The sequence below is a fragment of the Gorilla gorilla genome, chromosome 10 (genome assembly GCF_029281585.2).
Source record: "Gorilla gorilla gorilla isolate KB3781 chromosome 10, NHGRI_mGorGor1-v2.1_pri, whole genome shotgun sequence".
In the NCBI taxonomy this organism is placed as follows: Eukaryota; Metazoa; Chordata; class Mammalia; order Primates; family Hominidae; genus Gorilla; species Gorilla gorilla.
The window spans coordinates 17476542-17501979 of record NC_073234.2 but is presented as its reverse complement, the minus strand read 5'-3'; the positions used below and the strand labels follow the sequence as shown (position 1 = coordinate 17501979).

The 25438-nt window shown below is 49.9% G+C and overlaps 1 protein-coding gene across 1 annotated transcript in view; it reads left to right on the top strand.

Annotated features, from left to right (window-relative positions):
• CACNA2D4 (calcium voltage-gated channel auxiliary subunit alpha2delta 4) overlaps nucleotides 1-25438 on the top strand; it is a 126237-nt gene that overhangs the window by 55480 nt on the left and 45319 nt on the right. Inside the window, exons 19-26 of the mRNA XM_063693749.1 lie at nucleotides 2567-2628; nucleotides 4130-4197; nucleotides 6546-6591; nucleotides 6666-6763; nucleotides 8731-8824; nucleotides 16111-16206; nucleotides 18271-18398; nucleotides 21984-22064. Of these exons, the coding sequence (XP_063549819.1) occupies nucleotides 2567-2628; nucleotides 4130-4197; nucleotides 6546-6591; nucleotides 6666-6763; nucleotides 8731-8824; nucleotides 16111-16206; nucleotides 18271-18398; nucleotides 21984-22064 (673 nt within the window). The remainder of the gene's footprint in view (nucleotides 1-2566; nucleotides 2629-4129; nucleotides 4198-6545; nucleotides 6592-6665; nucleotides 6764-8730; nucleotides 8825-16110; nucleotides 16207-18270; nucleotides 18399-21983; nucleotides 22065-25438) is intronic.

The following is a 25438-nucleotide window of genomic DNA, read 5'->3' as shown; positions in this document are numbered from 1 at the left end:
GCTGTGCAAGGATGCTCCACATTAGTCATCAGAGAAATGCAAATCAAAACTACAAGACTTAGCTGGGCACGGTGGCTCATGCCTTTAATCCCAACACTTTGGGAGGCCGAGGTAAGCAGATCGCTTGAGGCCAGGAGTTCGAGACCAGCCTGGCCAACATAATGAAACCCCGTCTCTACTAAAAATACAAAAATTAGCTGGGCCTGGTGGTGTGTGCCTGTGGTGCCAGCTACTCAAGGGCAAAGGCATGAGAATTGCTTGAACCCGGGAAGCTGAGGCTGCAGTCAGACAGCCTGGCGACAGAGTGAGACTCTGTCAAAAAAAAGAAAACAAAACAAAAACCAAAAAACTGCAAGATTCTAGTTCACCTTCTCTATAGTGGCTAAAATTTAAAAGACTAATAACACCAAATACTGGCAGCGATGTGGAGAAATTGGAACTCTCAGACATTGCTAATAGGAGCGTAAAATGGCAAAACACCTTTGGGAAATTGGCAGTTTTCTTATAACGGTAAACATACATTTACCATGTGATCCAGATTCCATTCCTAGATTTTTACCAAGAGAAATGCAAACACATGTCCCAGGGTATTTATGGTAGCTTTATTCATTGTAGCCCCAAAGGAGGAACAACTGAAATATACCAAAATATCCATCAATCGGTGAGCGTAGAAGCATACTGGGCTGTGTCCTTTCTCAGCAGCAGAAAGGAACAAACTACTGGACACACAGCAATATAGACAGACGCTGAAAACATTATTTTGAACAAAAGAAGCCAGACGCAATTTTTGTGTGTGTCATACTATAAGAACAGGCAAAACCAATCTGTGGTGACAGAATCCAGAACAGAGTTTGCCTGTGAAGGAGTGGGATGGGATGGACCAGAAGGGGTAGGCAGAGAGACTGGAGAGGCTGTTCTGTACCTTGACGGGTTGGTAATCACAGGGCTGGATACATGTATCGAAGCTAATTAGGTAATACATGGAAGATCTGTGCATCCACCCTTTTCTTCAATTAAAAAAAAAGATAGGCCAAGCACGGTGGCTCACGCCTGTAATCCCACCACTTTGGGAGGCCGAGGCAGGCGGATCACCTGAGGTCAGGAGTTTGAGACCAGCCTGGCCAACATGGTGAAACCCTGTCTCTACTAATAATACAAAAATTAACTGGGTGTGGTGGCGTGTGCCTGTAATCCCAGCTACTCTGGGGGCTGAGGTAGGAGAATTGCTTGAACCCAGGAGGTGGAGGTTGCAATGAGTCAAGATCACGCCATTGCACTCCAGCCTAGGTGACAAGAGGGAGACTCTGTCTCAAAAAAAAAAAAAAAAAGTAAAAATAAAAAAATGATCTCCAGTTCTGATACTCCAGCCAGCTGCTCCTTGGAGCACAGGGCACCCGACTCCCCCAAGACATCTTCCAGGACATCCCACGACCACTGCAATACAGAGAAGCTACAGAGAGGGTCTGACTGGGCAGAGGAGCCGGAGGGCATGACCAGGGGATGAGTCCAGTTTTGTGAACGGTGCATTCTGATTTGGCATAAAGCCGGTTTCCTAGAGAAAGCAAGGCTTTTGTTGCCTTCCTCTCTCTGTGTGTCCCTTCTGACACCTCACTCCAGTTTCCAAAATCAAAGAAGGAAAGTCAGAAAGAAGTAAAGGGAATAAGAACAAGTCCTGGGCCAACTGCAAAATGTGGCTTTCCCAATGACATGAACTTGTGTGGTGGACAGGACAATCCACAGAACCTCAGCACCCCAAATGCACCCTCACAGCAGCCTCGTGCAAGAGAGGCCGTGGACAATCCTGATTTACAAATGAGAACTCGAAGTGAAGTCACTTGCTCAAGAGCACACAGGTCGAAAGTGGCTGAGCTGGGCTTCAATCCTGGTTCATCTAAGCCCAGCCATGCCCTTAGCCACTTTTGTACTACATGATGCCCTAGTTTATACAAAGTAAACCAAGGCTAAAAGATGGCAGCTTAGAAAGGGAAAGGAAGTTGTGAAAGGGTCCCATGGCCTGGGCACGGATGACAGTGGAGGGAGAATGGTGCACCCCTTCTCCCTGGGTGTCTTTGAGGGCAAGGAGGTTTAAGTGGATTGTGTATGTATACATGGGCTCCAGAAGTTCTTAGCACACACTGACAGCCCCAACCTCAACCCTCTAGGAACCATAGAGTCACGGTCTACATTAGCACTGCCCAATATAGCCACTAGCCACATGTGCTAACTAAGTTTAAATTTATGTCAACTAAAATCAGAAAATTCAGTTCCTTGGCCACACATTTCAAGTGCTCAATGCTGCTTAGGGACTATCGTGACGGGCAGTGCAGGTCCAGACCTTGATCCTGAAATCCAGGCCACGCCCCAAAGGGCTGCAGTTTGCTGCACCTAGAGAGGATCTGCCTATGGGTGTCACTAGGTTGAGGTGTGTAGGGGGTGGTCAGGGAGGAGACAAGAAGGCGGGGGGACTGTACAGTGACGATGAAGACCCCAAGAGCCCTGGGGGGGAGGTGGGGGCTGGGGGCCGCTCTTCTCTGCATGAGCACTCTTTCCTTATCTACTCTTTCAGAAGCGAGTTCTTTTCCTGACCAATGACTACTTCTTCACGGACATCAGCGACACCCCTTTCAGGTGAGGGACACAGGCTTTATTTGCAGGGGGTGAGGGTTGAACATGAATACCAGCAACTCATATTTAGTTGGCAATTTTGTGGTAATAGCAAAAGACCCAGGTCAGTATCCAGGAAACTTGAGGTGTAGACCTGCTTTGCCAGTGTAGCCTAGAATGCAGGTTCCAGAGCCAAACTGCCTGGACATGAACCCCAGCTCTACCATTTACAGGCTGTGTAAACTTGGTCAAGTGTATGGTCTGTGCTATGCTCCTGTGGGCCCCAGGCAAGCCCCACCCCTTCAGATGCTGTTGTTGTTTCACTGTTCATCAGCGTCCATCAGCCAAGCTGCCTTAACAGGCCATTTCCCTGAGGGCAGTTAGCCCTGTCTCTGAGAAGAGGCTCTGAGGTCCAGCACTCCCTACTTTACTGATGCGTCACCTCTGCCTCCTACAACTCTGTTAACAGGTCTTTGAGTTTCACTTAACTTCTCTGTGCCTTAGATTTTGATCTGTAAAATGGGGGTAACAATAACCGCTGCTTGTTGGTGATGTTGTGAAGATTAAGTGATATCATCCAGTTAAGATCCTAAAGCAGTGAGAGGATCAAATTGGAAGATCTCAGGTTCCCTGCGACTGTAGAAATATTTGGCTCTAGGTATTAGGCAGATTAGAAAACAAGCGGCCGTTACCTCTGAATTATCTGATTTCTCCATAAAGCCCTGGTTCCCAGCCCTGACTGCTCATTGGAATACCTGAGGAATTATGTGAAGTTGCCACTGTCCAGGCTTCATCCAAAACCAATTTTTTTTTGAGACAGGATCTCACTCTGTCTCCTAGGCTGAAGTGCCGTGGCACAAACAGCTTACTACAGCCTCCACCTCCCGGGCTCAAGCGATCCTCCCACCTCAGCCCCCCGAGTACCTGGGACAGTACAGGAGCGTGCCACCACACCCCATTAATTTTTTGATTAAAAAAAAAATTTTAGAGCTGGGGTCTCGCTGTGTTGCCCAGGCTGGCCAGACCAATTTAATCACAATTTCTGGGGGTAGAGCCCATGCACTTGCATCTTTTAAAGTTCCCCAAGTAAGTCAGATATTTAGCCAAGGCTCAAAGCTGATGTTCAGCCAAGGAGAGGAAGGCACAGCAGGACCCACCGGGTGGGAAAAGGAGCTCCTGTTTGTGGGACCCCCTGTGAAACAGAGAGACTGTTCTACATTTTAGGGGATGCCTGTGAGGTTCAGGATGTCCCTTGATGAAAATGGGAGCTGAGAGGGCTCTTGGTCTACAGAATGGCCAGGGTCTTGCTTAGGAAGGAAGGCTTCTGGGAAATTGGAAGCACCGCCTCCGTTCTGGAGGGGATGGCTGTGAGGCCAGAGGCAAAGAAGGGGGCCTGAGGAGCACACCACTCGTCGTGGGTACAAAAAGCCCATACAGCTAGTGTTGGTAAGGGCAAGGACGAGGCCCGGGAGACAGGCCGGCATCTGCTGCTGCTGAATGAGTGCCTTCTCTTCTCTCCCCACAGTTTGGGGGTGGTGCTGTCCCGGGGCCACGGAGAATACATCCTTCTGGGGAACACGTCTGTGGAAGAAGGTGGGTCGGTACCAGGGGCTGAGGGACAGTTAAGCAGAAAATAATGGGCTCTCATGGGACACTGGGCAGGGCCAACCCCAACCAGAGCCAGTGTGACAGCCTCCCAGCTCCCAGGCTCCAGAGCAGCCTCTCAGAACAATGCTGCCAGGTGGAGAGGGGCGTGTGTGTCCTTGGCTCCCAGGGCATGCAGGATCTGTGGGTCAGTCGTCAAACCAGCAGAGCCTGAGACCTGCCAACTGCACTGCTAGGTTCCGGGAGGCCTTGCTGGACTAGGTGGGCCGTCAAGGCAGTATGTTTTTTAAACAAAGCTCAAAGCTGAAATTTCCCTGCCAGGTGACTGCCAAGGTGATGAGAAAGGAGGCCAGAAAGAGGAGGGAAGCCTGTATTCATTTGCTAAGGCTCCCAGCACAAAGTACCGCAAACATGGCATCCTAAAACAGCAGACATGTATTCTCTCACGGTTCTGGAGGCTGGAAGTCCCAAGTCAGGTGTTGGAAAGGCCGTGCTCCCCACAAAGCCTCCAGGGGAGTCCTCGCTCACCTCTTCCAGGTCTAGGAGCCTCAGGTGCTCCTCGTCTTGCAGCTGCAACACTTCAGTCTCTGCTCCCTGATCCTGTGGCCTTCTCCCCTCAGCTGCCTCTCACTGTCTCCATTACCTCTTCTTATAAGGACACCACTCATATGGGATCAGGGCCTATCCTAGTGATCTCATCTGAATTTGATTACTTCTGCCAAGACCCTATTTCCAAAGAAGGTCACATTCACAGGTCAGGACTTCAACATATCTTTTGGGGGACACAATTCAGCCCATACCTGGAGCTTATGGGATGCGAACCAAAGTGAGATGGCAGAGAACAGCGGTGGAGGCGGGGAGAGAAGAGCCCCATCCAACCCCATCCCTCGTGCCCGTGACTTACTGTGGCCCAATCACCTTAGGAGACCAAAACCTATCTCAGGGGTCACAGATATCCCAGGAACCCCTGGAAGAGGTGGCCACTTTCTGTTTAACACCCACATACTACCCTCTGCTATCTGCTGAGTACATCTCATCACCCTGCCTTCCTACAACCATCCTGGTCATTGTCACCTCTCTCGTGGACAACCACAGTAGCTTCCAACTGGTCTCCCTGACTCCTTTCTTCTCTGAGCTTCAGCCAGAAGGATCTTCCTAGAAATGCCAAGTCTGCCCACATCACTGCTGATGGGCCTGCTCCTCCTGGCTGCTTTGCTCTGCCCTGGAGTGCCCTCCTCTCCCAGCACACTTTGACCCACTCTCAGCCCCCAGCTTAGCTGTCATCTGTCTGGGAGCTGCCCCTGGTAGATCCCCTCTCCCACACCTGGACTGAGTCAGGCACTAGCTGTGTGCTCACCTGGAAGCTGTGTCTGCCCTTCCACAGCACAGATCCTAGCGCTGAGGCACTCTCCTCTGTTCCCCATCATCCCTAGGCCTCCATCGTGCCTTCTTCCTTCTTCCTACACATTTCTTCCTCTGCCCAGATATTCCCAGGGCGCACTCCTCCAGGAGACAGAGGGTGCTGTCTTATACCCACTCCTGGGAGTGAGACATTCCAGTGGTCAGGGGCTTGGAATCCCGGAGTCTCCTGGTCTTCTGTGGGCAAGGGAGCTCCCCTTCCAGCTGCTTGCCCTGTGTCTACATCAGAGCAGCAGCCCTTGTGAGGCTCCACAGATGCCCCACTGGCCTTTCTGTCATCCCTTCCTTGGACTTACCCTCAGTGGAGCACCTGTTCATTTCTTAGCTCTGAGTAGGTGCCATGGAGCATCAGGTCATCGTTCTTTCAGTCAACAGCGTGTACTGAGCATGAGATCAAGCTGGCTCTGTGTTAGGTGAGAGGCCGCAAAACACACAGGGCCCATCCTGGGGATGAAGCCAATGAAGACAAAATCACTGGTTTCAAAGTGTCACCTCCCTTTGAGGGAGATGCTAGGAGGAATAAGATGCAGCTTCCTCAGGGAGCTGCTGTCTGGCAGAAGCACAAGGTTATTACATGCCCATAATAACCCAAATCCAACCTGGATGGGGAGGAGGGGCATGAGGGCTGCAGGAGGAGAAGATGCTCCCACTGGCTGGGCAGCTCATTGAAGGCATGGCATTTGCCCTGAACCTTGAAGAAGGGGTAGGATTTGGACATGAAACAATGAGAAGAAAGCATTTCAGGAGGTGGGACCTGTGCAGACTTAGCCATGTTCTCCTACTGTGAGCTAAGAGCAAGAAAGAACAGACCCCAGTCCCTTTCTTTAGAAACTCACTGGGTGGCTGTTTCTACAATTGAGACACACACCCTCATGGCAGTGAGGGAGCATCACCCTGAATGTGGACTCTGGTTTCAGGCCTGCATGACTTGCTTCACCCAGACCTGGCCCTGGCCAGTGACTGGTAAGTGAGGAGTAAAAAATGGGAGGGAGACAGGTGGAATGTTTTGAGATAACACTGACTTTCCTGGGTTTCAGGATCTACTGCATCACAGATATTGACCCAGACCACCGGAAGCTCAGCCAGCTAGAGGCCATGATCCGCTTCCTCACCAGGAAGGACCCAGACCTGGAGTGTGAGTGCTGGCCACCCACTGAGGCGAGATTTTCCTCTGGGGCTCTGAAGTTCAGGACTTTGCCAGGAGAGGTGGGAAGGCAGGGGGAGGCTGCTGCACAGCCCTATCCCAGTAGCACATGGATGGCTTAGATCAAACAGGGAGATTCCCAAAGAAAAAGGCATAGCCAGCCTTACCACAGGGCTGAGCTGGTATTTAAGCACCCTTGGAACTGTGGCAACATGTATGGATCCCCAGGTCAGGGACTGGGATCTTTTTCAGCCTCTATCCACCAAGCTCTGTTAAGGGTCAGAACAAAGCACCATTCAGAGTCTGTCATCTTTTTCTCTACCACTGTCTAGAAGTGGACCTCTGGGCAAATGGCTGCCACTCTTCACCAGAAGTCCTCATCTCCACAAGGGGAGCATTTGGCCAGATGACTCGAAGCCTGTGGGCTCTGTTTTCTAAACCGGTTCCTCAGGCTAACCTTGCTCACCTCTTCCAGGTCGAGGAGCCCCAGGTGCTCCTTGTCTTGCAGCTGTGACACTTCAGTCTCTGCTCCATGGTCACGTGGCCTTCTCACCTACACTAATGCAAGTGGTGAGCTCATTAGGCCACATCCTCAGCTTCCTCCTCCTTCTTCCTCTTTGGAAGAAAGAGCAGGTCATCCTGTCACATAATTGTCACCCCCATAAGAAGACTGCCTCCCATGCCAACCCAACAGGGCACTTACTTACTTATTTATTCATTTCATCAACAAATCTGTACTGAGCTTGCACCCTGTGTCAGGCCCTGGGGTAGGTATTAGAGCTACAGAGATAACCCAGACAAGGCCCTTGCTATCATGGAGCTTACATTCTAGTGGAGAAGCCAGGTGATACGCAAATAAGCCTACATATATAGATATAGGTTGTTATAAATTGTGATAAGCACCATGAACAGGATGCTGTAGGGGAGAGAAATAGGCCTGCTTTAAAGGAGATCCTGTTAAGCCACTTGGGTGGCTCTTTTGTGACACCTCCTCACCAAGGTGAGGAGGATCTCCTTTGGGGGGTGACAAAAATATTTTGGAACTAAATAGTGGTGGTGGTTGTACAACATTGTGAATGTACTAAATGCCACTGACTGAATTGCATACTTTAAATTGGTCAGTTTCATTTTATGTGAATTTTACCTCAATAAAGATAAATAAATTTTTTAAATGAGAGAAGAAAAAGAAAGAGCCTCCATGCAAAGACTGGGAAAAAGAACATCCAGATCAAGGGAAACAGCATGTATAGGGGCTCTGAGGCAAGGAGGAGCTTGGCAAGGTCAAATTCACAGAACTGGCCAGGGGCAGTGGCTCATGCCTATAATGCCAGCACTTTGGGAGGCCAAGGTGGGCAGATCACTTGAGGTCAGGAGTTCTAGATCAGCCTGGCCAACATAGTGAAACCTTGTCTCTACAAAAATTACAAAAATTAGCCAGGTGTGGTGGTGTGCACCTGTGGTCCCAGCTACTTGGGAGGCTGAGGCAGGAGAATTGCTTAAACCTGGGAGGCGGAGGTTGAAGTGAGCCAAGATCATGCCACTGTGCTCCAGCCTGGGCAACAGAATGAGACTCCATCTCAACAACAACAACAACAAAAAACTCACAGAACTGACCAAAGGCCAAGGTGTCTGGATGGTTAAGAATCAGACGAGGAAGAGTTGAGATGGGGGAGAATGGGAAGATCCAACCTGAGGTCACTGAGGGTCTCCTAAATTCATCAGATGTTACAATTGGAAAGAGCCTCAGATATCAAGCTGTTGTACTAACATATTTTTTGGAGTTGAGAAAGTGAAGACAGACAGAGGTGAGGCGGCTCCCTCAAGCTCACAGAGATAGTTTTACATGTCCCGTAGACACGTTCAGGAAGCACATCTTCTCCCTGAACTTAGGATGGGAGAGTTGTCTTCATGAGCGTGGAGGAAGCATGTGGCCTGGTTCCCTGATGTTTTGCACCCAGGTGACGAGGAGCTGGTCCGGGAGGTGCTGTTTGACGCGGTGGTGACAGCCCCCATGGAAGCCTACTGGACAGCGCTGGCCCTCAACATGTCCGAGTAGGTCCAGGTTCCCAGGTTCCCAGGCCCCAACCAGCCCCCAGAATTCCCTTGGCTAAGTTGGGACCCCTCTCACCATCTGGCTGGTGGCTCAGGAGAGAACCCACGTCCTTTGGCCTAAGATCAAGTGGAGGTCCCCCTGGGCACTGGACTAAATCCCCACCCCAGGATAGTCCCATTCCGACAGCTCCTTTCTCTGGGTTGGACTCCAGCCACGAGACTTCAATGGCCAAAATGCCCCTGGCCAAAGAGCAGTTCAAATAGGTTTCCAGCAGGTAAGGTCATGGCACCAATGAACTTGACCTTGGTTTTCCCAGCCCCTTAGAAATCCTCGCTCCCTTTGCTGGTCTCCTGGTACTATTGTGTTTAGTGGCCTGGTAGAAAGAAGATGAGTGGCATGTGAGTGTGAATGTAGGGCATGTGTGTGCCCATGAGTGTTGGGGGGCAGAGTAAGGTATTAATGAGGTTAAGGTCGCAGTGGGTCATACCTTGCTCCTGAATAGGAAGATTCAACATTGTGAAGATGTCAAACCTCCCCTAGACAGTCAATAAATTTAAGCACATAATTAGATACTAGAAAATTAAAAATTAGTTTTTTAGTGCTATCCTAATAAAAAACACCTACAGAATTTTATAGGGACAGTCTCCTATTGAAAAAAGCAAGATGTGGAATGCTACCATTCTACATAGTATAGTACGCTACCTTTTCTGTAAAAAGTGGGTGCCATAGTATTTGTGTGGATTATATAGATAACATCTATGATCTATATGCTGTCTATGCAAGGCTACTCAGGAAACATTCCTCATTAGCTGTTTCTGGTTGGAAAATGGGTAACTGAAACAGGGATGGAAGGGACACTTTTCACCCTAACATGTTGGTGTAATTTTGAACCATATGAATATATGACCTATACAAAATTAGAATAAAGAAAGAAAAACAATCTAGTGGGCCAGGCACTGTTCTGAGTGCTTAGTGTATATAACCCATTTGATCCTCACCGCAGTCCTCACCCACACAGGAGCTCTCATTACTGCCATTTGACAGATGAGGAAAACAAAGCATAGTGAGATCTAGCAACTCGCCTGAGGTCATACGCCTCGAAAGTGGCAGAGCTGGAATCAACAGCAGGCAGCCTCACTCCTGCGCCCCGACTCTTAAACCCTGCACTGTTGTGCCTTCTACAGAGGGCTGGAGCAAATAGGTTTGGAGAGGGGCACCATCTTCATCTTTCCAACCTCAGAGATTAGTCAGAGATGATTTTCAATGTGGAGAAATATTGAGAAGGAAATATGCTTAACCAGAGCATGCTTCAGAAAAGACTTCCTAGGAAGTTAATATAAAATAGCATACAGTTAAGGAGAAAAAATACATAACCATCTCCAAAGATATAGAAAAGGCATTAAATAAATATTAATATTCATTCATTTAAAAAATGTTGTAGAGATGGGGTCTCTCTATGTTGCTCAAGCTGGTCTTGAACTCCTGGCCTCAAACAACCCTCCCACCTCAGCCTCCCAAAGTGATGGGATTACAGGCATGAGCCGCCATGCCCAGCCATAGCATTCTTGTTCATTAAAGCCACTCAGTAGAATTAAAATTGACCTAAGCATGAAAGTAACATCTTAATGGGGCTAGAGGCTCTCTCACTAAAGACAGGAACAAAAGAAGCATGGCTACTTCCCCGTTGCTATTTAACAAGGCCAGAAGGAATTAGACAAGAGAAAGCAAGCAGAGGCAATTAGAGTTGGAAAGAAAGAAGTAAAATTCTCTCTGTTTAAAGATGACATAATTATATATCTGGAAACCCCAGAAGAATTAATAGGAAAATTACTATACCCAATGAAAGAATTTAGTAAAGTAGCAGGTTATAATATCAACATTCAAAAATTAATAGCCTTTATCTACACAAAAAAAAGATGGAAGATATGAGAAGGCTTATTTTAAAAGGCAAGAAATAATACATGATAAAGTTATAAGACTACAAGAACATATGACATAAACTATAAGAACTGTTCAAAAACCTATATAAGGAAAATTATGAAACACTCCTGAAAACACAAAAGTAGAGGCTGGAACACATGGAAAGACAGTGTTTTTGGATACGAGACTTCAACATCATAAAGATATTAATCCTCCCTAAGTTAATGTTAACCCCAATGAAAACACCATCAGTCTTTTTCTGCATCTAGATAAACTGATTATCAAGTTCATTTGGAAGAACAAGCAAGAATAACCAGGAAATCTCTGAAAAAAAAAAAAAAACGCACACACACACACACAAACACACACCAAAAAAAGCAAAGAAGGGAGGTTGGGCCTACCAAGATATTAAAACACATGACAAAGCCTCTGAGGTTTATAAAGTATGGTATTGGCACAAGAAAAGGCAGGCAGACCACAGGAACCCAAAAGGAAATCCGGAAACTCATCTAAATGCATGTGAAAATTTAGTCTATGACAGAGGCATCCTGTCAAATCAATGAAGGAAAGATGGATTTTTAAATAACCGGTTTGAGAGCCATATGGAGCATGATAAAATTGTGTTCTTTTCTCACACCATACACCTGGACGAAGTCCAAATGACTCAGAGATTCAAATGTAAAAAATGAAGCCATATAAATACTAAAGGAAAACATGAGCCAATTGCTCTAAAATCTAGGAGTGGGGAAACCTTTCCCAACAATGACTCAAAATTCAGAAGCAATAAAGGAATGACAGATAAATTTAACAACATTAAAAATGTTTCTGTAGTCGGGTGTAGTGGCTCGTGCCTGTAGTCCCAGCCACTCAGGAGGCTTAGGTGGGAGGATCACTTCAGCCTGAAAGTTCAAGACCAGCCTGTGAAAAATGACAAGACCCCATCTCTAAAATAAAAATAATAGTGACTTAGCCAGGTGTGGTGGTGCACACCTGCAGTCCCAGCTACTCAGCTGCTCAGGGAGGATCACTTGAGCCCGGGAGATGGAGGCTGCAGTGAGGCATGCTCATGTCACCACACTCCTGCCTGGGCAACAGAGCAAGACCTCATCCATTTTTTTTTTTTTTTTTTTTTTGAGGCGGAGTCTCGCTCTGTCGCCCAGGCTGGAGTGCAGTGGCCTGATCTCGGCTCACTGCAAGCTCCGCCTCCTGGGTTCACGCCATTCTCCTGCCTCAGCCTCCCGAGTAGCTGGGACTACAGGCACCTGCCACCACGCCTGGTGAATTTTTTGTATTTTTTCGTATTTTTAGTAGAGACGGGGTTTCACCATGTTAGCCAGGATGGTCTCAATCTCCTGACCTCGTGATCCCCCTGCCTCGGCCTCCCAAAGTGCTGGGATTACAGGCGTGAGCCACCGCGCCTGGCCAACCTCATCTTTTTTTAAAAAAAAGAAAAAAATATGTTTCTATGGCAGAAATAAAAACATCAGCAAGGTAAAAAGAGAAATTACAAACTGGAAAGGTGTTTGCAACTTATGAAACAGATAAAGGGTTACTCTATATATTATGTATTCATGATAAAGGACTTCGAAATTTGAGACTTAAGAGGCCAACTATCTTAGAGGGAAAGTAGTCAAGAAATACGAACAGTTCAGAGGAAAAATGCAAATAGTCCTTAGAAGAACAATTCAAATAGTCTTAAAATATAAAGAAAAACAATGCTCAACCTAACATGTAATCTGAAATGCAAATGACAACTATGCCCAGATTGGACTTCTCGCCTCTCAGACTGAGAGCCACCTGAGCTTGTCAGCGTGCACTGTTGGCAGAACTGTGGGGAGTCAGGCACTCGTAGATTGTGGGTGGGATACGAAATGTTTCAAACCCCGTCGAGGGGAATTTGATGACATCTAGCACAATTTCATGTACATTTACACTTTGACCCAGCAACCTCACTTCTAGGAACCTTATCCCAAAGATACACTGGCAAAAATATGAAAAAAACATACCTATGAGCTGCTCATTATAGCACCTTTAATAACAATAGAAGATTGGAAACAACCCAAACGTTCATCAGTGGGAGCCTAGTTACATAAATCATGGTGGATCCACATAATGGAATTCTATGCAGCTGTGAAAAATTAGAATATCTCCATATACTATGAAATCATCTTCAGTAATGAAAAAGTATGAATAATATCTCCACTGCTTATTTAGAGAGAGAAAATACAAATATATTTTCATAATTACTTTCACAAATGTACATATAAATGTACATGCGTATATGTATGTACACATACACACACGTACTTTTTAGTGGAACAAGGAACCAAAAGTCAGGTTACCTACAGGAAGAGTGAAGGAACAAGGAGATGGGTACAGAGACAGACTCCCCTGAATAGGCCTTATTCTCCATATTGACTTTGGAACCATATAAATGCTTTATCTAATCATAAAACAAAATTAAATTTTAAAAAGTAACCTGTAGTAATTGAAAGCAAATGAAACAGCTAAACCTAGCCATATATCAAGTTCATTAAATAATCGAACATACGGGAATTCTTTCAAGGGGCTTTAGAATTGTAAACACTAAATAAATAAAATGTTAAGCAGTCCTCAGTAATCGCATTGCTAGAAATAGTATTGGCATTGTTATTCTGAATAGAGAGAGCAAATTGTATTATATTAATGTCATTAAGAACCAAGATCTTCAGCAAAAGAGAAAACAGATATGCAAATTTCAAAAATCAAAGAAGTTAAGATTAGATGGAATGCTAAATTTGAATTAGAAATATCAATTTGAACTCATGATGTATTTCTCTTAAAGAAATTAAAAGGATATCCTAGCTCTCTCCCCTGAAAAGGCCCACCGCAGAGAGTGCCCCAGCCCCAGACTTCGGACTTTCGATGTTAGTCCTCTTTAAAATGAGCCCGTGCTCCTAGAAGAAATGTCTGATTCCAGGACAGAGGCAGGAAATACGCACAATGAACCTGGAACATCTTGTCATACGAGGAAGCAAGAAGTTACCAAAGACAAATGATATTGTGCCCAAGGGACCCCAGAGCCAGCTGGAGGAGGCCCTTACTGGCCAAAGGTGGATGATCAGAGCAGCAAAAGTAATTATAATTGCAGCAGGAGCTGGCTGTGGAGGCACGGCTGTTATCCCAGCCTCATGGGAGGCTCAGGCGAGAGGATCGGTTGAGCCCAGGAGTTCAAGGCCAGCCTGGGCAACGTAGTGAGAACCTGTCTTTAAATAAAAATAAAAATAATAATAATAATAATAATAATAATAATTGCAATGGGTTAAAACATATGAAATATGTTAAAATACGTGGGTTCATAATGATACTGGAAAAAACCTCATTGGCCATCTTTGGAAGATTGTTAGGAAAACAACTCATTATTCTAAAACCTAACAAAGAAACAAAAAGAATAAATTATTTATCCTGCCTCTTCTATAAAAGTTGTACTTCAGGATAACTAAATATTGATGAGGAGAAGTTTTTCCTTATACAGATATTTCGGGTAAAAATAAGAAACAAAAGAATGCATGTATTTTTCATGCCCTAATCAGTCAGAGTGTGTGCCTCTTGTGAAGAACAGCCTTGTAAAAACACAAACCGGAACCCGGTCAGGCCCTGAGGTCTCACGGCCAGTTGACAGGCAATGCGGGGGACACAGAGCAGGCTGAAGAGCACCCCAGGGTGGCAATCTGCCAAGGCCAGAACCGGAGAATCCCCACAGGCAAGCGCCCTTTGTTGCTCTGTTTGTTCCACACATCAATTGCAAGGAAAAGAGAAGGGGAGAGGGAGAGTGGAGAGAGAAAGGGAATCAGGTTAAAGGAGGCCAAAGATGACTGCTAATGGTTATGGGGTTTCTTTCCGGGGTGATGAAAATGTTCTAAAATTCACAGTGCTGATGGTCGCACAACTCTGTGAATACATTAGAAACTATTGAATCACACGCTTTAGGTGGGTGAGTTGGATGGTATTTGAACGATATCTCAATAAAGACAGAGAGAGACAGACAGACAAATAAGAGATGACCCGTTGCCATGCGTGAGCCTTAGGCAGATTCTGATTCAGCCAAACTTAAAAAAATTCACGAGGCGACTGGATTATCTGATCATATTAATGAATGGTCAGGTTTTTTTAAGGTATAATAATGGCATTGAAGTTTTTTTAAATGTTATTTCTATTTTGATTGTATAAATTAAAATATTTACCCATGAAATATCTGGGATTTGCTTCAAAATAATCTAGTTGAGGGGCTGGAGGAGGCAGTGGCTGAACTGAGACCAGCCCCGGGTTGGTGATTGTTGAAGCCAAATTATGGGTAGTGAGATCCATTAGCCCATTCTCTCTGCCTTTAAACAGAGAATTGAATCAGGAAGCTTTAGGGGAGCTTAGGCCCTGTCCCCAGAGAATCTGACTCAGAGGTCTGCGGCAGGGCTCTGTGCGGCTCGAGTCCTATGACCCCTGTGCCCGCCCTGTACAAGCCCCCTGGCTACAGGACTGGAGTAGGTGGGGGAGACCCTTTCCCTCAGTGATTTTCCAGACCTTACTACAGTCCCGGGTACCACCCACAGACACTGCAGGGTCTATGCATGAGGAAGACCCCCGCAGTCCAGCCTGTGAGCCTGGCAGTGCTTTGGAATTGCCTACTTAGTATGCTCACTATAGCACACACCCTTGGGCGTGGAGAGGAACTAGGTAATAGCCTCCTATCCACTGTGCCAAAGACAAGAATATCATCTGGGTTAAAAGAGATGACTTCCCACCCTGGTCAAAGTATCGTGGCTTTGAGACTGAGAGGGAGATATGTGACGCCAGCTAGCTCATGGATCTGTCTTCTTTCAAGTCTCAACGGCAAGGTTATGAGGCCCGTCGGGACTTCTCCTGGGTGGGTGTAGGCAGTGCCTGCTCCCCCTCCCTTCACATTTCGGTAATAAGGGAAGTATGAGGAGGGCTGTAAGACCAGGAGGTGCCAGGTACGTGCTGGGCATGAGAAGTTCCTGTTCCTTAGGTCCCAGGACAGAATCTCCCTTCCAAGTTCCATCTTCTAGACCGAACTCCCCAAAAGCCAGGAGAACAAATTAAGAGCTAGATCTGCCGAGGCAGAGAGGCAGAGGCCCAGGGCTTCACTTCACAGGGGTGCTGCCCGGAAGCCGGGCCTGAAACCTGATGGGCACCATGGATGCCAGCAGGGTGCGTGTCCCGGCCCCTTCCCAGGAACCCAGCCTTTCTGGAAAGTCTTCCCTGAGCCAGGCCAGGCAGGAGCAAGGAGAAGCCCCCAAACCCCTGCAGGTCACCCCCAAGCTCTTGCCACAGCCGCGTGGTGACCATTCCCGCTCTGTCTGCCACAAAGGGAGTCTGAACACGTGGTGGACATGGCCTTCCTGGGCACCCGGGCTGGCCTCCTGAGAAGCAGCTTGTTCGTGGGCTCCGAGAAGGTCTCCGACAGGTGGGTTGGGCCGGCCACCTCGGGAGGGCAATCCCTGCAGGGCGGAGAGGGCCAGAGTCCCACGGTGTGTTCCTGGGCCATGGGTGGACTGGCATGGGGTCTCTAGCATGCTGGACCCCTGGGAACCCAGCAGGGCAGAAGGATCGGGATTGACAGATTGGGACAGTGGGAAAGGCAGCCCTTCCCCGAAGGCTTACGGATCGGGATTGACAGATTGGGACAGCGGGAAAGGCAGCCCTTCCCCGAAGGCTTACACATCCTGGTGGTGGGTCCCTAGTACAGGATGGAGGCCGGACCAGTCAGGGAGAGACTTTGAAGTTGAGGGTTGGTCGGAGAATCCACCTAGAGGAATCTCTAAGGGACAAAGCCGAAATTGCTTTCCTCTCTGGGCTGGTCTCTGTGTGACAGGCTGAATCTTCTGGCTGTGTCTCTTTTCCCCACTCCTAAGGGGAGAGGAGGTGCTGCTGGGGCCCTGTGGTAGGTGGAGTGCTCACCCCGCAGTGCCTTCTTGAGCCATCCACTCCCACCTTGGTGTGGGAGATTTGTGGTCTCTTACTCTACCTGGTAGGAGTCCAGGCCCAGCTCCCTGTAGGCCATGGAAGACTTAGGCCTCCACACCAGGAATGTTCAAACGGGGGTGATTTTGTGACATTCCGCAATGTCTGGAGATACTTCTGGTTGTCACACTGTGGGAGGCAGAGAACTTCCTACGGGCACCTAGTGGTGGAGGCCAGGGATGCTGCTAGACATCCCATGATGCACAGGGCAGCCCTCACGGCAATCGCCTGGCACAAAATGTCACCGGTGCCAAGGCTGAGAGACCCTGCTCTAGGCCAAGGCCGGGTTCTGGGGGAATCAGGGGCTGGCCCACCCGGGTGCTCAAGGGAGGATGGGAGCCCAGAGGAGGGGTTGGGGGCCGAGCAGTGCCACCTGCCGCTTCGCAACCCCGGAGACTCCAACAGGTGAGGACCTTCAGGCACCTGGAGAGCAGCCCAGGGCCCCTGAGCCGACCTGACCCTACTCTCCTCGCCTCCCACCCGCCAGCTGCTCCTCTCACTAAGCACGCCCAGCCACGGAGCGCCATCTTTGAGCTTCTTCCAGGACTCTGTGACAAATCCACACTTGCTAAGCAAAGCTGAGGCTTTCTAGGAAAACAAATTAAGTTGCTCTTCCCTTTCCCTCCCTCCTCCCTCCCCTCCTCCCCCCCACCCATCCCTGCGGAGGTGGAGAAGGAAGAGCACCACTGCCTCCCTGACCCTTCCCTCACCCCCTCTCAGAGGCTTCTAAGACTGGAAGCAGGAGATTCGAGGCAGACAGACCTTCCCAGTGCCTCTGCCTCCTGCGAGCAGTCCCAGGGGCTCCCTTCACCCAGACTTGAGGTGAATGGCAGCCCAGGAACTGTGTCACAAGGCAGGTTGCTTCTGGTACATGTGAGCCCGTCACTCTCAAAACCAAATGTCAGTTATCCACCTTGTGGATTATCCACAGCAGTGTCTGCTCCCCACCCCCACCCTGCTTCTCCCTGCCTCCCACTCTGCTTCTGGCCGAACACTCCCTTCTGTGGGCTGCTGTGTGTTCAGGGAATGCAAAACCATAATTAGCAAGGTAAAGCTGCTCAAAAAAAGGAAACTCATAATGTATGCAAAAACCTAGAGGCAATCCTCTTGAAGGAACCATTTGGGGGGATTGATGCCCTCCTATTAGTGCAGTGATAGGGCTGACTACAGCTTCCTCCCTCAGACGTGCCAATGAGCCAGACAAGAAGAAATTAGGCTCTATCCAAAAGAAAGAAATCCTGCAGGCAAAAGAGTTTACATAAAAATGGAAAGTATCCCCTCGTTCTACAGACCCTATACCTCTTCCAGCTGCTAGCTAGATGCAACATAACATCATTTTGTTTCTGGAAAAGGCGAGAATTGCTGGGAAACATTGTCTGGGGCCGTACTAATTTAGGGGCTAAAATCACTCTCTTAGCCCAGCCAAGTTGACCTTGTGTGAGAAAAGGAAAGAGGGATGACTGTGTTCACAGATCTGGGGAGAGGTACCACATCTTCCTCCTTGCAGGAAGTTCCTGACACCTGAGGACGAGGCCAGTGTGTTCACCCTGGACCGCTTCCCGCTGTGGTACCGCCAGGCCTCAGAGCATCCTGCTGGCAGCTTCGTCTTCAACCTCCGCTGGGCAGAAGGACCAGGTAACCCACAGCCCTGTGCTCCCGGGGCTGGGCCAGTCTCAGGCCAGTCTCATCTCTCCTCCTGCTGTGCTCTTAGTGGGAAATGGGAACGAGATATGGAATAGAATGTCCAGACCACCAGGGTTCCCCTCCTGCCTTCCCTCCTGCCATGCATTAGTGACGTAAAAAAGCTCACTGGCACCTTCCCACACCACAGGTCCCAGGCTGAAGGTGGGCCTGATCATTTGATTCCCTAGCCAGCCATCAAAGTTGGAGTTTAAAAACCCAGCATGGGATTCTAGCCCCGATTCCAAATATGAGATCAGAAGAGTCCATCTCTAAGATTCTTCTATTTATCCTGCATGTCTGTGAAAGCTTCATAAGCCACCCAGATGGGTGGTTTCATTAGGGGCTGCAGTACTCACTAAGTCAGTGGGGCTGCCCTGCTCTTCCCAAACAGAAAGAAAGCAACCTGTCCCCAGTTACTCAGGACCACCCAGGACCAGCCTCAGGGAGCTCCCAGCCTTCTCCACAAGCCCCTCTCAGCTCAAGAGAGAGGCTGTGCCGGGCAGGTGGTGGGGAGGGTGGGGTATGAGGCAGCCACAAAATCCCTGCACGGCCAGGGACCAGGAAGACTCTCAGAGTTGATGGGCACCCAACTGCCAGCCAGCCCCAGCCCCCATTCTGGAAAATAACCAAAATAAGAAAAATTAAGTGACTCTAACAGAGCACCAGAAAAATCCTGCAGAGGCTTCAGTGTCTGCATAGCCTGGTGCTCTTGATTTACACTCGAAGTGACTGTGGCCCAGGGAGCTTCCGGGGCTTTTCCAGGGATCCCAGAGTGCATGGCACAGCCACCCCTCCACCACCCCTCCACCAGGTGAGTGCTGGGGCGGCTGATCCCATTCCAGCACATGGATCCAGGGGCCTGGAGAGTGTGCACAGGCAGGTGGGGTGAGCCTCAGGAGGGGATGCAGGAGTGTGGAGACTTCTGAAAGGAAAGCCAGGGCTGGGGTCACTCAGAACTTCCCCTTTAGGATGCCCTTCTGCCAAAGGCCTTCCACCACCACTTTGCCAAAACCATCCTCAAGCGTCGTGATGGAAAAATGTCCTGGAGCTGATGGCTGGGGAGGCCCAGGATCCCGGGCATCCTCCTGGGACCAGGACAGGGAAGGCAAACAGCAGGGAGGAGCTCCACCCTGCCCCCTCTGGAATCCCACCTTCCTCACCTGGTGCTATGCCCCTACTCCCACCTGTGCTGTTCCCTCCACACACGTGCCAATAACTACTATGCTTCACAAAACGATTTTCCACGTGTTTTTCATTTAATCTAGACAACCCCATGAGATAAGTACCGTCATTATCCCTCAACTTACACAAGGAGAACGTGAGGCTCAGAGAGGTTCTGTGACTTGCCCAGGGTCACACAGCAAGGGAGCCACAGAGCCAAGCTCTGCCCTAATCCAAGCCCAGGCCCCGTTACCACACTGAATGTAAGGAAAGAGGGAGGGGGAGTTTTTATTACCAGTGCAAGCCCAACAGGAAGGCTCTGGAAGCAAAGGGGAGACCCCTTCCCACACCGTCCACCCCAAGGCTGAAAGAGGCAGCTCCTCCTCTGTGGCCACACCCTCGATAGCAGCACATTGGGCTCCCCAGGGAGGGCACCCACAGGCCCCTGGAGAGTTTCTATAGTGAGGCCCCAACCCCTGCCCCAGGCCCTGATGACAGGTCCCCTCCTGCCCGCATTCACCAGGACTGAGCCTGCTGGCTGCTGGGGGAGCTTTATGTGGCGATGAGGTGGGAGGGTGGGTGGGTGAGAAGCTGAGCCACGAGGAGAAAAGAGGGAAGCTGGAGCCCAAAAAGGGGGCCTGGTGAGGAGGGAGGCGGGGCCCACTTCCTCTCCACAGCCCGCTCACTCGCTCAGCGCACGCACACGCTTAGACATGTGGCCACCTCTGCACACTCCCTTCCACCCCAAAAGAAGGAAAACAACTGCGTTTCAAGGGGGAAAAGAGGACGAGCTGCCTCCAGGGTGAGGGGAAGTTGCCCTGTCTCTCTAGGCTGACACGGTTGCCCTTTGCCGAGGCTTGGTGGGCTGAGTCCCGACCACGTGGAGCTGCATCGTGCAGTCAGTGCTTAGAAACCTGTCCGCACACAGCAGAGCCTCAGCAATATGCCCACAGCCCACCTCTCCCTGGGCCCCGCCCCCTCCTGCACTCCGTGCCCTGATCACTGCCACCAGGTGCTGGGCCAGGTAGCCACGGTGAGCCAGGCACTGAAATCCCTGATGTCCCCAGAGACTGCCTCATTAGGGTCTCCACATGCTCACATCCGCGTTTCCTACAAGCCTCTGCTGGCTGGGATACAAATGTGACAGAAGGTCTGTCCCAGAAAATGGGCTGTGGGACCCAAGGAATATTGTCGGGGCTGCCACATCACCACCTTCGAGATGTCTCTAGATACAAGGTGGGGAATTGTCCCTTCGTCATCATGCGGCAAATTTCTAGAATCAAGGACAACCTTACATACTGGAAGTTCCTGGAATCAGACTGCAGTTTTAGGTTTCTTGAGCTATTTGACGACAGCGGGTGTGATGGGTAATCTTGGTGACGTGGCAGATGTGAGAAGCTGGTGGTTAAGTCCCGGGACAATTGACACTGTTGTCATAATCGCCACACAAGAGTCCCGTGACCTGTTTGCTTCAGGCAACATTTGACATCAAGACATTCTAACAAAATGTGATAGCACATCAGAAACTGTTTGCCCCTTTCTCAGAAGTTGAGTCTGCATTTGACCTGCAGACAAGAGTGCTTTGAAATTCAAGTGCGGGGCCAAGGACTGATGAGAATTAAGAAGCCTAGCGCCCTGAAGTAGCCAGCCCCAGTCAGAACCAGAAAGCTCTGTTTCAATGTGGAGCTGAAACTGCCCTCTAAACTGTGCATCTATGGTGGCCTGATTGTTCCAGAAGAAATGGAGAGAGCAATGCGAGGCAAGCCCTGTGGCCTTCAGGAGCCTCAGGACTTGCCTTGAGTTGCTGCAGAGTCCCAGAAGTGGAGCAACAGCTGAGAAGCAAGTGAAAGGCCCGGAGAGCAGTTGTGCAGTGGAGGGTCCGTCACCTCGCTGCCCAGGGCCGCACGGTGGCTCAGCTGTGGCATCTGGCTTCCTGATTGGGACTGACTGTCGGTGTCCTCCCTGACTCATGCAGACTCACAGAGAGCAATCCAGGATCACCCACCACCCAGTGCTGAAATGCAGCCTGTCCTTCCTCCCATTGGAAGGGATCACTGGATACAACACAGGTGTTGTGGGCAAGATGCATGCCGCAGCCGACAAACAGGCAGAAACCCCAGTGTCGTGGGGACACTGCAGCCCTGCACTGTGCTGGCGGCCAGAGGCCATGTGTGTGTCTCTCCAAGACCCGTGTTGGGGTCACCATCACAGCAGCAACTTCTCCAAACACAACCCCTGTCCCCACCCTCGCCTCAATTCTTCCAAGGATGCCTTCGCCTGCTTTTATTCCCATCTCCTATTCCAAGAAAGTGGTAGCGCTCCACCTGCCCCAACCACAGCTCTTCCCCAGTGACCATGTTGTCTTTGTTTCCCCAGAAAGTGCGGGTGAACCCATGGTGGTGACGGCAAGCACAGCTGTGGCAGTGACCGTGGACAAGAGGACAGCCATCGCTGCAGGTAGGAACCGCCCTTGTGGTGTTGAGGCCAGGAAGCTGGGGACGGTGTAAAGAGCAAGGCATAGATCACAGCAGAAGGCCCTGCACATGTGGTCAGGGCCACAGTCCTGCCGGTGGAATGTGGGATGGGCGGAAGTGCACTCTTCCTAAGCCATTTCATTTGTAAAACCATAAAACTTTGGATGTAAAAGTATTCACGAAGTGAGCAAAATGAAGCCCAGAGAGGCTAGGAGATCTGCACAGCCACACGGAACAGAGACTGCAGCCCAGCCCCCCGCCGCCCCCCACCCACCCCCTCTTCCACATAATATATTTACTGTATGCAAGCTTCTCTTGAGAAATGCTTCCTGCGGGTTGATAGAGCATTACTGAGGCATTCTGTAGCTGAAAGGAAGGCTGGCGGGCAGAGCTCTTTTATTCTAGGTCTTTTATCAATCATCGCCATCATCATAAAGCTAATATTTACTGAGTATTTACAGTGTGGCAACTTCTTGAAAACTTTGCTGTTGAAAAGATGACCTGAAGACCAGCAGCACTGAAATTGCCTGGGCCTCTGTTAGAAACACATAGTCTTAGGTTCCAGCCCATACCTGTTCAACCAGAGTGTGCTTTTACTGAGATTCCTACTGGTTTGCCTAAACATTAAAGTTTGAGAAAGCTCTTTTGTAGTATTAACTGATTTAACCTTTAGAAATATTTTAGAGTGTAGGTATTACTGTCAGTGCCTATTTTATAAATGAGGACCATAGGCTCAGAACGTTTGGCTCAAAGCAACCCAACTAGTGGGGATCGGATGCCATAATTCAGTCCAGACCTGTCTTTTCCCCCAAAGGTGTTACTAACCACCAAGATGCCCTGCCTCTTTATAGAGCAAACAATGGATGCTGATTCCTGTGCCATTCCCTTACCTGCTCCGTCTCCTATTGCCTTGGGGTCTCGTATAAGAGGGAAGTGGGACTGTGACTCGAACCCCTGAGGCATGAGCTCAGTGTGTATGTTCAGCGTGTGTCGGGCACTGTGGACTGCCTCCCATGCGGTCCTTGGGGTGACCCAGTGAAGGCAATGGTTCTGGCTCTACTTTACAGCTGAGGAGACTGAGACACAGAAAACTTACTTGCCCAAAGCCGCACAGCTAATAATGAATGAGGCTGGGATTTGAACGCAGACCACCTCTCGTTGGAACCCAGGTTCACTGCCCTGTGCTGCGGTTTGCCATGGCTTACGTGATGAGAGCAACTGTGACCCTCACAAGCTTCTCCTGACTTTCAGTTTCTTAGTGCCTGCAGAGTCCTTGGTGTCTCTGCCTAGCTGTCTGAAAACGATCAGGTCCCTGCGATGAAGCCCTCCTTACCCTTGTTTTAGCTTCAGTATCTGGGACCCAGCTGTGTTCTGAAAAGTTGCGAGATCCAACAGGCACTCGAGCTCGGCCATCCTGGCTCCGTGAACGCAGCTGGCAGGCACCTGCCTTGTAACCGAGGCCCTGGCCAGGTGAGGACTCTCGCAGCAGCATGGGGATGGAGCAGACAGGGTCAGGGCAAAGGGGATGCAAGGGAGCCGGCTGGGCTCTGTCTTCCTGCCTCAGAGAGGGCACCAGGGCCGTCCTGAGTTGGGGTCCTGGGCTGTGTGCCACTCTGGGATAAGCGACGGGGGGAGAACGGCTCCGTCTGACATTGCCAAATCGCCCGGGTAGAAGCCCCGTGTCACTGGTCGTGTGCGATGCAGCCACCTGCAGCACTTGGAAGGGATTTGTGCCCTCCTGGCTGCCATGCTTCCCTGGGCCCAGGGCACACTAAACCCAGACCCAATTTCCAGGCCAAACTTTGACTCCGAAATCGTCTCCCTACAGGCTGTTCTGTGCTCCCAGCCAAGCCCGCGCCTGTGCTGCTCCCACGTGATGGGGGCCTTCTCAGCTTCTGTACACCTGGAGGTCTAGGAAAGATGGGACAGGGGGTCAGGCTGCTGGCTGTGCTTTCCTGCACTCTCCAATTATTTGATAGCATTTTTAACTCAGAGCTGAATTAGAGCCGAGAGGGGTTGCCATAGAAACAGTGTCCCAGTGCCTCCAGTTTAACTCACTGCAGACAATCGCTCTTACACTCTGGGGTGCATGAATGCCAGAGGAAAAGAATGGGGTGCTGGAGACCTGATACTTCAATTATGATTTTTCTTTTGGTCTCCTTCTGCCACTTCCTCTCCCTGGCCTGTGGCTCAGCCTCCCTGATCCTGGGGCCAGCTGGAGCCTGTAGCTGAAGGAGGGGTAGGTGGTTCATTTGCTGTCCCTGGAAACGGCTGGCACTGTAAGCGTGTGAGCGCCAGGCCTGCTGAGTGTGGTGTCTGTGGTGGGGGCTGTATGGTGACGATTGTGCACCGAGCTCGAGGGGAAGGTAGGAGACGGGCACTCAGCCCAGCCACGGGGGCAGCGGCGGGCTGCACGTCACTGCCGTGTATAACGCCACCGGCTCACACAGAGGGCAGCGGACCAGTAGAGATCACGTTCATCCCTAAGCAGGTGGTTTATAGACAGCTACTGCAAAATTTCCAGAGATCTAACTTTTGGATCAGGATCTGTTTTCAATTCTCCATGTCCTCCAGGCCCTAGGCGAGGAATGAGGTCAAGCTCCAGGATGGGGCTGTAACGGGCAAGTGTTTGTCCAGCAGATGGGCGTTCTTCCAGCATGACTTGTAATGTACACAAGCCCCTGCACAGAGGCCCTTCCTGCCGGCCAGGGCTGCAAGAGTTCTCCCCTCCTGAGAGGTCAGCCTCAGTGTAGGCCCAGCCTTCAGACCTTTGAGGGCTTCTGTCTGGGAACCATGACATTTGAATTACACGCATAAGCATGACAGAGACCTGTGCCAGGCCTGAGAGGGGCCCCGTTCTTGCTTCTGCAGTGGGGCTCAGGAAGACTTGTCTTGGGCCCTGCTATAATTATTAGGGCTATAGGAGAGCAACATCCCTACACTTATCACCACCTGGGGAAGGCGGACACCCCAGCTCTGCCGTGGAATGGAGCTGAACTCCCGGGGGACCCTGATGGTTCACTTCCCTCTAGGGTTTGCTCCTGGCTCGCTGGGTTGTTATCCAAAGGAAGATCCTAGGAAGGAGAAAATTCCGCCTTGGCCTCTGAAGACTAATGAACCATATAGCTGAGGAGGGGGTTCTTGGGCCGAGCGTTGAGCTCACTCTTCAATGGGGCTTGCAGCATGCTTATAACCCCAGAGTCTGATGCTCTTCCTCATCCCCTCTACTCAGTGCCTCACTCCCCAGCCCTCCAGTCCGTAATTCCGGGCCCACCTGCTGAGCCCCGTGGAGGGTTCACCCTGCAGGCCCAGAGCGTGGTTTGCCGGCGCCTGAGTAAGCCCTGAACAAGCTCCTCC